The sequence below is a fragment of the Emys orbicularis genome, chromosome 1, assembly GCF_028017835.1.
Source record: "Emys orbicularis isolate rEmyOrb1 chromosome 1, rEmyOrb1.hap1, whole genome shotgun sequence".
In the NCBI taxonomy this organism is placed as follows: Eukaryota; Metazoa; Chordata; order Testudines; family Emydidae; genus Emys; species Emys orbicularis.
In genome coordinates, this window is record NC_088683.1 from 92,060,188 (window position 1) to 92,076,630 (window position 16,443).

The 16,443-nt window shown below is 47.3% G+C and overlaps 4 protein-coding genes across 4 annotated transcripts; 2 read left to right on the forward strand and 2 right to left on the reverse strand.

Moving 5' to 3' along the window:
* The first annotated feature begins 10,934 nt into the window (after window positions 1–10,934).
* Window positions 10,935–11,329, forward strand: LOC135883599 (histone H4). The gene has a single exon (XM_065410812.1). The coding sequence runs from the start codon at window positions 10,980–10,982 to the stop codon at window positions 11,289–11,291; it is 312 nt and encodes a 103-aa protein (XP_065266884.1). The 5' UTR covers window positions 10,935–10,979; the 3' UTR covers window positions 11,292–11,329.
* A 1,382-nt stretch (window positions 11,330–12,711) lies between these two features.
* Window positions 12,712–13,212, forward strand: LOC135883497 (histone H3). The gene has a single exon (XM_065410646.1). It carries the CDS (start codon window positions 12,764–12,766, stop codon window positions 13,172–13,174), a length of 411 nt encoding a protein of 136 aa, XP_065266718.1. The 5' UTR covers window positions 12,712–12,763; the 3' UTR covers window positions 13,175–13,212.
* A 795-nt stretch (window positions 13,213–14,007) lies between these two features.
* On the reverse strand, window positions 14,008–14,666 carry LOC135883489 (histone H3). The gene has a single exon (XM_065410633.1). It carries the CDS (start codon window positions 14,612–14,614, stop codon window positions 14,204–14,206), a length of 411 nt encoding a protein of 136 aa, XP_065266705.1. The 5' UTR covers window positions 14,615–14,666; the 3' UTR covers window positions 14,008–14,203.
* Window positions 14,667–15,947: 1,281 nt separating this feature from the next.
* On the reverse strand, window positions 15,948–16,342 carry LOC135883573 (histone H4). Its single transcript, XM_065410775.1, has one exon. The coding sequence runs from the start codon at window positions 16,295–16,297 to the stop codon at window positions 15,986–15,988; it is 312 nt and encodes a 103-aa protein (XP_065266847.1). The 5' UTR covers window positions 16,298–16,342; the 3' UTR covers window positions 15,948–15,985.
* Between the last annotated feature and the right edge of the window lie 101 nt (window positions 16,343–16,443).

The window sequence follows — 16,443 nt, forward strand, 5'->3', positions numbered from 1 at the left end:
TTCAGAGTACCTCTAGGAGAGCTTCATGGAGATGTCCCTGGAGGATTCCCACTCCATCCCCAGACACGTTAACAGACTTTTCCAGTAGCTGTACTTGCCACGAATGCATCCCAAGTCTACAGAACAAATAAAACATTAAACACTATTGCTTTTAAACCCTGTACTGTAGTTACAAATGTGCACTCACCAGAGGGGCCTTCTCTGCCTTCAGGGTCAGGGATCCCGATTTGGGAGGGTATTGGCTCCAAGGTGATGAAAAGGTCCTGGCTGCCAGGGAGAATGGATTTACCGCTTGCCTGCTGCGCATTCTCCTCCTCCTCCTCCTCTTCCTCATTTACAAAATCCTCCTCTGTGTTGCGTGAGACTCCCCCCATGCAGGTGTCCACAGACAGTGGTGGGGTAGTGGTAGGATCCCCCCCTAGAATGCCATGCAGCTGATCTTAGAAGCAGCATGTATGGGGCTCTGACCCAGAGCGACCGTTTGCCTCCTTTGTCTTTTGGTAGGCTTGCCTGAGCTCCTTGACTTTCATACGGCACTGCTGTTTGTCCCTGTTGTAGCCTCTGTCCATCATGCCCCGTGCGATTTTGGCATATTTATTAGCATTTCTTCTTTTTGAGCCGAGTTCTGCCTGCAAAGATTCTTCTCCCCATACAGCAATCAGATTCAGTGTCTCCCATTCACTCCATGCTGGAGCTCATTTGCGATTCTGGGGGGACTGCATGGTCACCTGTGCCGCTGAGCTCGCCACGCTGACCAAACAGGAAATGAAATTCAAAAGTTCCCGGGGCTTTTCCCATGTACCCGGCTAGTGCATCGGAGTTGAAAGTGCTGTCCAGAGCAGTCACATTGGAGCACTCTGGGATAGGTCCTGGAGGCCAATAACGTTGATTTGCGTCTGCACTACTCCAAATTTGACCCAGCGAGGTCGATTTTAGTGCTACTCCCCTCGCCAGGGAGTACAGAAGTCGATTTTAAGAGCCCTTTAGGTTGACGAAATGGGTTTGCTTGAGTAGACACATTCATTATAAAATTGACCTAATGCAGCTAAATTCAACCTAACCCTGTAGTGTAGACCAGGGCTTTATATTCTTTAACCTGTTTTTTCCCTATTTTGGCTTATATTCCTTCTCCCTTGTTGTGAATATTAATTGTGTTGAATATCTGGTCAGCATTAAATGTTTTAGGGAAGACTGAAGGAAAAGGGGTATTAAACATCTCAGCTTTCTTGATGTAACCACTTATTAGCTCTCCTGTCCTGCTGAGTAAAGGACTACACTGTTCTACATCTTTATCTTGCTGATGATGTATTTAAAGAACCTCTTCTTATTGCTTTTTATGTCCCTGGCTAGGTCTAATTCAATTTGTGCCTTAGCAGTTTTGATTTTTTTCCTACCTGCTTGTGTTATTCGTTTGTATTCCTCCTGAGTAATTTGTCCATGTGTCCACTTTTGCTAGGATTCCTTTTGATTTTCAGGTTATTAAAGTGCTCCTGATGGAGCCATATTGGCTCCTTATTATTTTGTCCATCTTTACTTCACATTGGGATAGTTCCCAGTTGGATCTTTTATATTGTCTCCTTGAGAAACTCTGCCAGCTCTCCTGAACTCCCTTTTCCCCTAGATTTGCTTCCCATGGTAACTTGCCTACCAGTTCTCTGTGTTTGTTAAAGTCTACTTTTTTGAAGTCCATTGGCTTTATTCTGCTACTAAAATGTCTGTCTCTCTGGTTACTTCCTCCACTTTCTGAAACAAAAAGTTCTTCTTTGAGTGCTTGTTCATGTCCATTCCAATCAGGTGTGTGCGTGCGCACGTGCACGTTGGCCGGAAGATTTCCCCCCTAGCAGTATCCATTGGGTCGGTCTGGGCGCCACCTGAAGTCACACCCTCATGGCATCTAATATATAGCCCTGCTGACTTACCACCCCTTCAGTTCCTTCTTACCGCCAGTGACCATGGCTGGAACTTCCCTTAGCTCTTGCAAGTTCACTCTCTATCCGGTTGTATATAGTTAGTTGTTAGTGTTGTCAGAGTTATTAGAGTTTAGTATAGTGCTTGTTGGGGGGTCCCCCCCCCCACTCCGGTTCCCAGAGCAGTGGTATGTCACGGTCCCCAGGTTTCAAAAACTGTGTGGCCTGCGCCAAGTGCATGCCCAAGAGTGACCCGCACTCATCGTGTCTACGGTGCCTGGGGCAGACCCACCAGAAAGATCTCTGTAAGATCTGCCGTGAGTTCCGTCCGAGAACTCTTAAGAAAAGGGAACAGTGGCTCAAAGTGATCCTCATGCAGGCAGCTCTATGCCCCTACTCTGACCTGGGCTTGGGACATCCGACCCGTACGGCGTAGTACTCTACGCGGAGCGCCCCGGCACCATAGGCGAGCTTGGCGCTGAGAAAGGACTCTTCCCGAGACGCTCGGCACTGTCATTGCTCCTCACGGGGCCCATCTGACAGTAGGCACTGCTCCCACTTGCCGGTGCCTCAAAAGAAGAAAAAGCTGGACGATCGTTCTCCTCCGGCTAAGCCATGAGATGTGTGACCCCAGGTGGGCCACTCCTCAGGATCTCCTTCCGGGGCTGTGTTGACTCCTGCCCAGGTGCAGCAGTTGAGTCCGGCCCCGCCTCAAACACCAGAGCCTACACAGCAGCTGCAGCTCCCGTCCACGCCAAAAGCATACTAGGCTGCTCGGGACCTCCTCCACCTGACAGCACCGTTCTTACCTGCCAGGGAGGAACTCTCAGTGCCGGTGAACCCACATCCTCCAGTGCATTCGAAGGGGAAGCCGGCTATGATGTCATGTCGCCATGTCTCTCGGCGCCTACCTGCTCCAACAGAGCCTACTTGCTCCCTGAGCTCTCGATGTTCAAGGCACCGAGGATTGGCTCCTCCGTGGTCTTCAGTGTCTGAGACCTCGGAGTCAGAGTCCTACTCCTATCGCTCTGGTAGGAGCAGAAGTCACACATCAAGGTCCGGTAGAGACAAAAGAGAGCCCCAGGTGTGGCCTTTGCAGTGGCAGAACCCACCTCAGTGGCCCTTCTGGACCCCCTGTGCTTTTCACCAGCGCCAGGCAGGAACCCAAGGTCCACGCTCAGTAACATCTTCCGTGGCCTTTGCCACCATCATGCCACCTTCCGCTGCACATCTACCCTCGGCACCATCGGTCCCGATGCCTCTGCCTCCGGCACCGTGCTCAGCTCCGACCTCGGCATCACCTTTCACAACGTCGATGCACCCGTCTCTCATGCCTGCACCGTTGTCGACATCGACCTTGATGCAGGAACCTGTGAGCGTGGCAATGCAGCTCCCTCCTGTAGGACTGATGCCACCGACTATGCCAGTTCCGACGTCCATAGCCCCGGCACCGTCAGCAGTGCAACTACCTCCGATTCTGCCCCCGGAGTCACGTGACCCCTCGATAGGGAGGTAGATGGAGCTTCCACTACCGGCACACACTTCATCCTCCTCATCGCTGGATGAAGCATTGGCGGGGACAGCCATAGCCCCTGCGTTAGAGGACAACAGAGTCGTGCAGCAGTTGCCCAGGGTCTGGGCATCAAGGCTGAGGACATGGTAGAGGAAGAGATCCCATGGTGGATATCCTGGCACCCTCGGGACCTTCACATATAGACTTGCCTCTTATAAAGACCATTGTGGACTCCGCTGAGACCCTGTGGCAGATGCCGGCATCCTTGCCACCTACTGCCAAGCACAGCTGGTTTCAGCCCAGCGCATTTCATCATGAATCGTGGCCTGTATCAGTGAGTGCTACACTCTAGCAGGGGTTCCCACGCCTCCGATCACAGCGCACTCTACCAGGGCACAGGCTTCATCGACAGCATTCCTGGCTCAAGTTCCCACCCAGAAAATCTGCAGGGCAGCGACATGGTCATCCATACACACTTTTGCTGCACACTATGCAATCACCCGGCAGGCCAGAGACGATGTGGCCTTCGGAAGAGCAGAACTCCAATCAGTGGACATCTCTGACCCCTCCTCCTGAATTTGGCTTGAGAGTCACCTGATTGGAATGGACATGAACAAGCACTCGAAGAAGAAAAAACGGTTACTCACTTCTCGTAACTGTTGTGCTTTGAGATGTGTTGTTCATGTCCATTCCAATACCCATCCTCCTATCCCTCTGTCGGAGTAGCCAGCAAGAAGGAACTGAAGGGGTGGCGGGTTGCCAGGGCTATATATTAGGCACCATGAGGGCACGACTCCAGGGGGAGCCCAGGCCAACCCGATGGATGTTGCTAGGGGAAAAATCTTCTGGCCAATGTGCCTGTGCGTGCGCACACACATGATTGGAATGGACATGAACAACACATCTCAAAGAACAACAGTTACGAGAAGTGAGTAACCATTTTTTGGCCCCATTGTGATGGGTGGACCCCCCTTCTGGGTGCCACCTGATGTGCTAGGGCCAACCTGTCCACCAGCCTGGGTCCCCTCCCCCCACGCTGTGCTGTTGTGTCAGGCTCTCCAGTCCCCTTCCAGCACAAACACAGGTAGGGACATGCCCAGCTGTGGAATCACACAGCATCTGCAATCAGCTCTATGTGGGAGGACTCAGTTCGGGGAATTGCCCATCTCTTTGGTGCACGCCCCCTCTGGAGTGTAAACCCAAAATTGTATTGTCTTGCGCTGTATAAAAATGTATACAGCATAAGCTCATAATATTCACCTCCGCCCTTACTGTGGAGGAAGATATACACAGCATTTTTTCATTCTGTTTTGCTTTTTAAGTGGGGAATGGGGGGACACACTTAGGATAGAGTTGGACAACCAGTGATACTTGGCAACAAGTCAAGTTGTTATGTATATGTTATGCATTTTATGTTTTTGTTTTAACCTCTCTTTTTGTGCTCTTCCCTCTCCCTCTCTGGTTCCCTCTTCTATAGCCCCTTATGACACCCATTCTCTGTACCCCTTCCCAGAGCCCTTTGGACAAGCAACACTCAGGACAATTATACCCTATACGATTGTGATTTATATCAAACTTCTGCCTTTGCTGGCACCTTATGCTCATGCCTCCCCACAATTCTCCTGAATCTACTTTATTCCCTGGAAGTCTGGCAAGTGGCAAGCATCAGACAAGGTAATCCAACAACTATGAAATAAATGTCTGAAGCATTTCATCCATATACTCCCCCTCCTTTCCACCCTGTGGAATTCTGTGTGGGGAGTAGAATGGGATTCAACAGAGAAAATAATGCAAACATTTCATCACCCTCATAAGATCACACATTAAAATAATAATAATGATAATAACTCTTAACCAGCCAACAGATCCTGAATTTCAATTTCATTTCCTGGAATGTAAAGGGATTCACCACTCCAATTCAAAGGATAAGGGGGATAATAGCATTCTCATTATTAAAGAGAGCAAAGATCAATGTAGTTCTTTTGCAGAAGACACACTTGACCATAGATGAGGCTGCTAAATTAGAATGTGACTGGGTAGGAAAAGCAATGTTTTGCTACTTCTCATCCCGATCCAGAGGAATAGCAATCCTCTTCCATAAAGTACTGGCAATAATAGTGTCTGAGTCAATTTCAAATGATCAGTGCAGATCTTTAATCCTTAAAGTCACCAGAAATGGATCTGAGCTAGTCATTGCTAATATACTTTTTTAACTTCTTTATATGGAGCACCCCATCTCCCTACTGTAATTGTTGGGGATTTTAATTAAGTGCTTTAAGTGGATAAATCTGCCTGTAGGGTCATAAGCCAACCAAAAGTAGAATGGCCTTGGAATTGCATATGTAAGCGGGGGGATGGTCCTGCTATTATGGGGAACTTTTCTGGCTTATAAATTACCCTGGTGAAATGGGCTAGCAAAAGGAGTCCTCGCTCCCACTCCCTTTACCCAGAGGCCTGCCTGACCTCGAGGGTTCCCCTTCCACTCTCCTGTGTGGCAGAATCCTTGTAACCCCAACAAGGCTGGGCCCAGGATTCCTGAGGGAGGGGGGCTCCCCCAACCCTGTAGTGGTCACTTAGGACAGGGGCTAGGGTGTCCCCACTCCAGGGTTCTCTCTCCGCACTGGATGCTTCCCTGACCCACTGAGCATTACATACTATTCAAAGCAGATACAATGTATTAAACAGCAATCAATTTAAAAAATAAGGAAAAATGGGAAAGGTTAAAGTAAAACACATAACCCCGCTCTGTGGCATGGGGACATCACAAACAGCAGTCTCTGGAATGTAAGGGAAGTTCACAGTCTATTCCTCACATGTGCCAGGCCTCCTTCTCAGGCCCTGGCTGTGCTGCAGGGATGTTACTGGTCGGACACTCGCTCTGGCTGTGACCACATGCCTTCAGGCTCTAGGTGGCAGGACTCTTCTTCCCAATGTCTGCCCCCTGTCGGAGTTACAATCCCCCTCCAAAGTTGCACCAGCCATAAAGGACAGCTGTTATCTTGTTACTTTTAGAATAAACTCTTTGCCTCTGGATGTTTTTCTACAATTAGCACAGACCTTGCAAACTGGCAGGCCTGTTTCAATTAGCACAAACTTAGCAGGTTGAGAGAGCAGGCTGAGAGACATATTTCTTTCTAATGGTCAGGACAAATCCATGTCTGTTCTGGAATAATTCTTTCTTACAATTTCCACAACATAAATATTATTAATTGTTACTTTTAATCCAACAATTGTGCCCCTAGTCCTTTTCAAATAGGAACAGAACTGCATAAGAAACAGACATGTAGATGGAGATTTAATTCTTCGCTTTTATTAGATCCCCATTAAATATATATATATTGAAAAAGGAATTGGCCTTTTCCTGGAGACAAACAAACCTTGAACATCTTCTAGCAGGATGTTGTGGGAGACTCTAAAAGCCTATTTGAGAGATCGAATTATTAGTTTAATGACTGCCAAGAAGAAGAAATATGAAGAAAATTTGAGTGGCCTGAAAAAAAAAAAAGTAAAAGAGCTTGATTTGTCTTATGCCATAGCCCCATCTCCAGATTCGTTGTGATCCCTGATCAATTATAGTTATGAACTCAATGAGCTCCACTTGGCACAGCCTGAACTCACCCTATTTTGACTCAATAGTATTTCTGGAAATGGGATGAAAAAGCAAGCAAGTTGCTGGTATATCAACTAAGACAAAAGGCCTCTGTGTGTAGAATCATGGTCTTCTGTGATAAACATGGTAAATTACATACATTGCCCAATGAGATTAATAAATAGTTCTTTAATTTCTACAAAGATCTGTACAAACCCATCCACAGATGATTTGGATCGATTTTTTCCAAAATATTACATTACCACAAATTACTGCAGCCCAGTGTGGAAAACTTGATGCTCCCCTGAGGATGACTTAAGTGAGGTGATTAAGAATATGAAAGTGGGGAAAGTCTCAGGCCCAGATAAGTTCCCCACTGAATTCTATAGACACTTCTTTGAACTTCTGTCTGGCAAGATAATTGAAATGTTTAATGAGTCATTTTGAGAAGGCGCCCTTCCTCATATGCTGAGGGAAGCCCTAATATTAGTTATTCCTAAATGAGGAAGAGATGGTGAGATGCCACACTATGTTCCAACTGCAGGCCAATTTCCTTTATTAATAGTGGTATCAGAATACTGTAGTGGCAAAAGTTCTGGGAATGAGACTGGAGAAGGTTTTGGGCTCTATCATGCATCCAAATCAGTTGGGTTTGTCAGAGACCTTCTTGGCTCTGATAACCTTTGACAAAGTTAATCATATCATACAATAGCAGTAAAATATGGTGACCCTGAACCACAAGCTTCTTTACAGCCTTAGTTGCAGAAAATGCTTTTGAGAGGGTAAGCTGGAGGTATATTCTGTACTCTACAAAAATTTGTATTTGTACCCATGTTTAGTTCCTACATCCAACTGTTATATTTTTTTCCCAACCTCTCACCCCACAACCAGCAAAGTGACCTTGGATATTTTCAGCCTCTGCAGAGGAACTAGGCAAGTGTGACTGTTGTCTCTATTACTTTTTGATTTGGCTCTTGAGGCGCTGGCAATATCTTTACAGTCTCATCCAGATATCCAAGGCATATAACTTGGTTCCATGTTGATGTTATATGCAGAGGGTGCCCTGTTGTATTAATTTAGATGGAATATGTAGACCCAAAGAGTCCAATGTGTTAACAAGACTGTGACGGGGCGTGCATACCCTGCACTAGGCAGTAAAGGGTTAATCCCACACTATGGGCGGAGGAAGTGCCACCCCTTAGACCAGACTGGGCATGCTCCAAATGCTGCACTAGTATAAAGGAGAGAAGACCACCTCATTCTGGGCTGACAGCTGGGGAGGAAGGACACTCGGTGGAGGCTCAAGCCTGGGAGCTGCTTCAGCCCCCGATTGCAGGAACCAGAGAGCTTGAGGCCCAGACTGGAGACCAGTTGCCCCCAACCAATTGACAGGAGTCGGAGTCCCAACCAGCTACCCATACCAAGGAACTCAGAGATTCTGATGACAAACAGACCCTGGCTTCGAGACTCACAGTAGGAAGTGGCCTAGAGGTGTGTAGTGAGTGGTACCTTGCACCTGAAGAGAATCAGTGTGTTGCAGTAGGATCCCCGCTCACTGGGTGGTGACCACACTCACCACTGACAGGACCCTGGGCGGGACCCAGTGGAGAGGGAGAGGCCGGGTCCCCCTACCACCTCTGCTGCCACCCACCCCTGGGTGGTGGTCCACTTCTTTGACTCTGGCTACTAGGCCACACAGCCCTGACCCCAAAGGCAGTGCTAGTGACTCTGGCTACTAGGCCACACAGCCCTGAACCCAAGCGTAGCTGTGTTGAATCTGACCACTGTGTCTTATCGTGGTGAGGTCTGAAACACTTGGGTCGACGGTTACGTGGTGTCAGCACCCCCATCGCCTGCTGCAATGGGACAGGGAGTGCATACACTGCTACAAAGACCCAGTCACTGTCCAACATTAAACAGTTTTAAACCAGGTTTGGTACACAGAAATGCTTAGCACCATGGCAAACACCATTAAAAATCCTTTCATTAAAGACACAGAAAAGAAAGAAAAACAAAGTATTTGAAAAGTAAAATATTAAGTAAGGCTTTCGTTTTAACAACATTTCTTGTTCCCTTTCCCTGTATCTGTAGACAGTCTTTAAAGGAAAAACACAAACAAAAACAAACCAACGTAAACCTTGTTTGACAAGATGGCAACTACTGTCCTTTAGGGAAAAGACAAGTTAGTTGAGATTGGCTGGAGCTGTTTTTGTTGCTATTACTACTATTGCAAAAGTCTGATCTCATTTCCTAGAAGACAAAACAAGAAAAATGTGCACAAAAGGGGAAAGAAAATAAGAGTAAAGTCTTTGGTATTGACTTTCACTTACAACCTCACTTTTGGAGAAACACAGGAACAGAATATGGTCTTACCTGCCACTCTGAGACCTGGCAAACTTGTGCTGTACTAGCATCAGGTTGCTTAGGGCATGGTATTTAGCTGCCTATTTCTGGTTACAGACTTTCAGTTGCACAATATGCAATCTTGGCCAGTGTTGGGATTATTTAAAATTACTAATATGGGAAACCTCCACTTTTCCCATTTGTTAGACCTCCTACTTTGCAGACATATCTTTGTACAATTGAAGTTCTGCTGGCATATTGTAGTCCTCTCTGCCTGTACAGGGAGAAATAACCTGATATTCAGAGTACTCGTAATCCTCTTGTGAGACTGAGAGACATGAACAAAAGATATCTATTTAAAAATAATCAGCAGTAGTAAATAGGAAAAGTCAACAGAATGTTGTATCGTTTAAAACTCCCGGGGTTTAAAAAACAAAACCAAAAAACCGTCCATCAGAGGACAGTAGAGGATAAGGAACGAGAAAGGGCGACACGTTTTTCAACGGCTTTTGAGAACCCCCTTCAGATAATATTCACCCAGGCTTTCCAAAGATATGAAGGTTCGTACTAAATTGGTGCAGTGTAGCCTTTACGTTGCCATGTTTGCACATATAACATCGTTTTCTAAGTATTGCCCCCGAGCCCCCGTTTTCATATAAGCAATTCAGAAGCTGACCCCTCCCCAACGTAAAACAATGATTCCTGCCTCTGAGGTAGAGGAATGAGTTCCTTTCTCTGCAATGGGAAAGCAGGCTGGTTTTGTGAGCGATTAGTTCTGCAGTCGTTTTTATGCATTAGTCACACTATTGCATGTACTGTGAAAGGAACAGTAAGAACGAGCATACCACCAAATGAACAAATTTAACAAATGGAAGAAAAGAATGCGGTGTCCTGCTTTATCTTCTGATGAAATAAATGTGCACTTTTCATTCATATTAACCCTCCCTGAACAGGCTTTGGAAAAGGCCGGGGAGAGACGATGCGTCCGGAAACCTGATTGGTCAGATTTTGATGCCGTCTGTAAATGCTTGAAAATCAGGGGAGGGTTTGAAAAAATGGCCACAAATATGAAGACCTCTTGATGGAAGACCCTCCAGAGAGGAAGATTATAAGCTAAGGACAAATAAAAAATTCAGTTGGAAAGTGGCTCTTATTTTACACAATTCACAGAGACGGGCGATATTGCCTGAAACCGCGGGGTTGCATTGCAATCCTAATTACTGAAAGCATGACTTTTTCATAGATTCCAAGGCCAGAAGGGATCATTGTGATCATCTAATTTGGACAGTGTGTCTCAGTATTACAAACGAATCTATCTATTTTATCTTCCTTCTTTAAATCAAATCTCGGGGAATGTAACTAGAGCAGGGTGGGCGGGAAGGGAAGAGAAGGGGAGGGGCGGACAGCAAACTCAATAACCCGCCTCTTTTCTTCTAAAGCACGCCTCATGCAGGCAGCTGCAACCGGAGGAGGTGGGGTGCGGTGGAAAACAGGGCCAAGGCTCCACCCCTTTCTTTGACAGTTCTCAAACAGGTCGGCTCCCAGACAATATACAGCGAGCACAACGCGCTAATACAGCCTGGTTATTTTGGTTTTCTAAGCAGAGCGTTTCGCAGGTCGTAGCGTCATGTCTGGTCGTGGCAAAGGTGGTAAGGGTTTGGGAAAAGGGGGCGCTAAGCGCCATCGGAAGGTGCTTCGTGATAACATTCAAGGTATTACGAAGCCGGCTATTCGTCGTTTGGCGCGCCGTGGTGGCGTAAAGCGTATTTCTGGATTGATTTATGAAGAAACCCGAGGCGTATTGAAAGTGTTCCTAGAGAACGTTATCCGTGATGCTGTCACTTACACTGAACATGCTAAGCGAAAGACTGTGACTGCCATGGACGTGGTGTACGCTCTGAAACGCCAGGGTCGCACTCTCTACGGATTCGGGGGCTAAGTTTTCATCCCGCTTTAAAGTTGAAACATCTTCAAAAACAAAGGCTCTTTTAAGAGCCACCCACACTTTCACAATGAGAGCTTAAGTGCTAGTGGTCTGTTTCTGAAACGGCTCTGTGTGTGTGTGTGTGTGTGTTAAATTAAGCGTACTTTAAATTTGGGGGGTATTTTATTTCCTCACTTGACCTAAATCGTACATCACGTGGGATGAGAAGTATTAATGCTCTTTTACTGGGGGCACGGGGGGGTGACTAAACCCTATGGTTAAAAGGTTACGGACGACTTTTTTTTTTTTTTTTTCTTCTTTGCCAAAATCTGTTTCGTCAGCTTTGTGGGTAACGAGAGGAAGAACAGCTTGGGTTTCCCGGGAAGACCTTTTTGCTGCCTTATCCGCGTCCTGATAGTCCTGCAAACGTCACGACAAACAATTGATGGATAAAATGCAATAAAGTCCACTCTGACTAAAAACACTAGCGTCCGTTTCTTCTCTTCTCTCCCCTCCCCCATTTGGGGAAGGCAAAAAAGATTTATTTCCCGCTTTGTTCCACCAGGTCCCTTATTTCATACACGCTTTTTCATTTTTGTAGAGACGACATGGGGGGGGGGGGGTATGAGAAGATGTCTTTAAGAATTACATCATCTTTAAGGTTTCAGAGTAGCAGCCGTGTTAGTCTGTATCCGCAAAAATAACAGGAGTACTTGTGGCACCTTAGAGACTAACAAATTTATTAGAGCATAAGCTTTCGTGGGCTACAACCCACTTCTTCGGATGCATCTTTAAGAATTACAGCTGATACGTGGTCTCCTCTGAAGCTTAAGGCAGGACTGAAGGAGAGTAAAGAGGTCCTTCCTTCATAAGGAGGCAGCGCTTCTCAGTCCGAGAGGAAGAATCGTAGGACACTGTCACCTTCTAAAAGCCTATACATTAGCAGACGAAGAGACTTCCTATGCAGTCGACACATCCTGTTGTTTCAGTGTTCTCTTCTGGGGATTCGTGCTCGTTCAGGTTGTTCATATGTAAGATACAGTACAGCGAAGAAGCGGGAATAATGTTCGGTATCAGAGATTTGGCACGTTTGGAAGTGAAATAATGAGACGACGAGCCACCGATTTAAATGAGAGAGAGAGGAGATAGAAAGTGGGGGAGGGGCGGCGGAGTTTCAGAGAGAGGGACCGCAAGAAACGGATTATGGGGACATCCAGAGAGCGCGAGTTTAGTGACCTGACCGTTGAAAGCCGGTTTGGGCGAATCTTGTCGGAGCGACACTGGAGGTAGGGACGGGCGGGTCGGGTGGCTGGCTGCACAAGCGCGGGCTTTTCAAATGTTCAAATTGTCCAATGATAGCTGGCTCCATGTCAACAACCAATCAGAAAGGAGGATTGGGCTATATATACCGCCGGAGCCGAGGGGCTCTGCCTTACTTTGTTCTTTTGTGCGGTTTGTCTCAGAGTTGTGAGCGAGGGTTGCTGAGAATGGCCAGGACCAAGCAGACCGCCCGTAAATCCACCGGTGGCAAAGCCCCCCGTAAGCAGTTGGCCACTAAAGCTGCCCGGAAGAGCGCGCCTGCGACTGGGGGAGTGAAGAAGCCTCATCGCTACCGGCCCGGCACTGTTGCTCTGCGAGAGATCCGCCGCTACCAGAAATCTACTGAGCTGCTCATCCGCAAGTTGCCCTTCCAGCGCCTGGTCCGTGAAATCGCCCAGGACTTCAAGACCGACTTGCGCTTCCAGAGTTCGGCCGTTATGGCCCTGCAGGAGGCCAGCGAAGCCTACTTGGTGGGGCTCTTTGAGGACACCAACCTGTGTGCTATTCACGCCAAGAGAGTCACCATCATGCCCAAGGACATCCAGTTAGCCCGGCGTATCCGAGGCGAGAGAGCTTAAAAGCTTGATTACACCCACCAGCTTTTGGCAACTAGAAAAACTATCACGAAAAATCCAAAGGCTCTTTTAAGAGCCACCACATTCACATTCAAAAGGAGCTGCAACACATTTGTCATGTGTGCACCTTTGACAGTCTGTCAATGTACTTTGAAATCTTACATGATTCTAATTTTATTTCCTGTAATGACAAACTATCACTTTACATTTCAAACGAGTAATCAAATATTTTTGCATGGTTTCGGGTGGTGGGTGTTTCAACGAGGCTTGTTTGAACATTTCACTGCCATGGACATACCAACGTGGTTTGTGGTCTTTCACACACACACACCACACACACACACACACACACACACACACGTCAATACAACTGCTAGTTCAGAGAGGTCCAGATTAAAAAAAGCAATCGAGGCGCATAAACTCAATCCCCATTCGCGGCACCACTGGGATACACACGAAACCCCCACTGCGTTTCTGTACAGATATGCAAGTTCCTAAACTCACGCCACATAAATCTGTTATGAAAAAAATCCCGTAGGCACCTACATTTCTACTTCTAGGCATGCGCACTGCTGCCTCACCACAGAGCAATGTACACAAACCAGCGTCAGACAGGCAGAGGCACATCTCTCGGGCCTACGGCAGGATATGGAATGTCTGATGAGTATTCTAAGCACCCCACTTAGACGAGCTCACGCAACTGAGGGCACGATGTGAGACACAAATAGCAGAAACCAAACTCACGAGAAGATAGGACAAGTGTTAGAAAGGAAGAAGAGTTAATTAAGTGTATGAGGATGTATTTCGGGAAGATACCAATTAGGACAGGAATCGGGTTGAAATCTTATGCGGTTTCCTCCGCGTTTTTTATTTTTACATAAACCTGATTCGCAAGTGTGACGAATGAAGGTGCACACATGACAAATGTGTTGCAGCTCCTTTTGAATGTGAATGTGGTGGCTCTTAAAAGAGCCTTTGGATCTTTCGTGATAGTTTTCTAGTTGCCAAAAGCTGGTGGGTGTAATCAAGCTTTTAAGCTCTCTCGCCTCGGATACGCCGGGCTAACTGGATGTCCTTGGGCATGATGGTGACTCTCTTGGCGTGAATAGCACACAGGTTGGTGTCCTCAAAGAGCCCCACCAAGTAGGCTTCGCTGGCCTCCTGCAGGGCCATAACGGCCGAACTCTGGAAGCGCAAATCGGTCTTGAAGTCCTGGGCGATTTCACGGACCAGGCGCTGGAAGGGCAACTTGCGGATGAGCAGCTCAGTAGATTTCTGGTAGCGGCGGATCTCTCGCAGAGCAACAGTGCCGGGCCGGTAGCGATGAGGCTTCTTCACTCCCCCAGTCGCAGGCGCGCTCTTCCGGGCAGCTTTAGTGGCCAACTGCTTACGGGGAGCTTTGCCACCGGTGGATTTACGGGCGGTCTGCTTGGTCCTGGCCATTCTCAGCAACCCTCGCTCACAACTCTGAGACAAACCGCACAAAAGAACAAAGTAAGGCAGAGCCCCTCGGCTCCGGCGGTATATATAGCCCAATCCTCCTTTCTGATTGGTTGTTGACATGGAGCCAGCTATCATTGGACAATTTGAACATTTGAAAAGCCCGCGCTTGTGCAGCCAGCCATCCGACCCGCCCTTCCCTACCTCCAGTGTCGCTCCGACAAGATTCGCCCAAACCGGCTTTCAACGGTCAGGTCACTAAACTCGCGCTCTCTGGATGTCCCCATAATCCGTTTCTTGCGGTCCCTCTCTCTGAAACTCCGCCGCCCCCTCCCCCCTCCCCCTCCCCCACTTTCTATCTCATCTCTCTCTCTCTCTCTCTCTCTCTCTCTCATTTAAATCGGTGGCTCGTCGTCTCATTATTTCACTTCCAAACGTGCCAAATCTCTGATACCGAACATTATTCCCGCTTCTTCGCTGTACTGTATCTTACATATGAACAACCTGAACGAGCACGAATCCCCAGAAGAGAACACTGAAACAACAGGATGTGTCGACTGCATAGGAAGTCTCTTCGTCTGCTAATGTATAGGCTTTTAGAAGGTGACAGTGTCCTACGATTCTTCCTCTCGGACTGAGAAGCGCTGCCTCCTTATGAAGGAAGGACCTCTTTACTCTCCTTCAGTCCTGCCTTAAGCTTCAGAGGAGACCACGTATCAGCTGTAATTCTTAAAGATGATGTAATTCTTAAAGACATCTTCTCATTCCCCCCCCCCCCCCATGTCGTCTCTACAAAAATGAAAAAGCGTGTATGAAATAAGGGACCTGGTGGAACAAAGCGGGAAATAAATCTCTTTTGCCTTCCCCAAATGGGGGAGGGGAGAGAAGAGAAGAAACGGACGCTAGTGTTTTTAGTCAGAGTGGACTTTATTGCATTTTATCCATCAATTGTTTGTCGTGACGTTTGCAGGACTATCAGGACGCGGATAAGGCAGCAAAAAGGTCTTCCCGGGAAACCCAAGCTGTTCTTCCTCTCGTTACCCACAAAGCTGACGAAACAGATTTTGGCAAAGAAGAAAAAAAAAAAAAAAAGTCGTCCGTAACCTTTTAACCATAGGGTTTAGTCACCCCCCCGCGCCCCCAGTAAAAGAGCATTAATACTTCTCATCCCACGTGATGTACGATTTAGGTCAAGTGAGGAAATAAAATACCCCCCAAATTTAAAGTACGCTTAATTTAACACACACACACACACACACAGAGCCGTTTCAGAAACAGACCACTAGCACTTAAGCTCTCATTGTGAAAGTGTGGGTGGCTCTTAAAAGAGCCTTTGTTTTTGAAGATGTTTCAACTTTAAAGCGGGATGAAAACTTAGCCCCCGAATCCGTAGAGAGTGCGACCCTGGCGTTTCAGAGCGTACACCACGTCCATGGCAGTCACAGTCTTTCGCTTAGCATGTTCAGTGTAAGTGACAGCATCACGGATAACGTTCTCTAGGAACACTTTCAATACGCCTCGGGTTTCTTCATAAATCAATCCAGAAATACGCTTTACGCCACCACGGCGCGCCAAACGACGAATAGCCGGCTTCGTAATACCTTGAATGTTATCACGAAGCACCTTCCGATGGCGCTTAGCGCCCCCTTTTCCCAAACCCTTACCACCTTTGCCACGACCAGACATGACGCTACGACCTGCGAAACGCTCTGCTTAGAAAACCAAAATAACCAGGCTGTATTAGCGCGTTGTGCTCGCTGTATATTGTCTGGGAGCCGACCTGTTTGAGAACTGTCAAAGAAAGGGGTGGAGCCTTGGCCCTGTTTTCCACC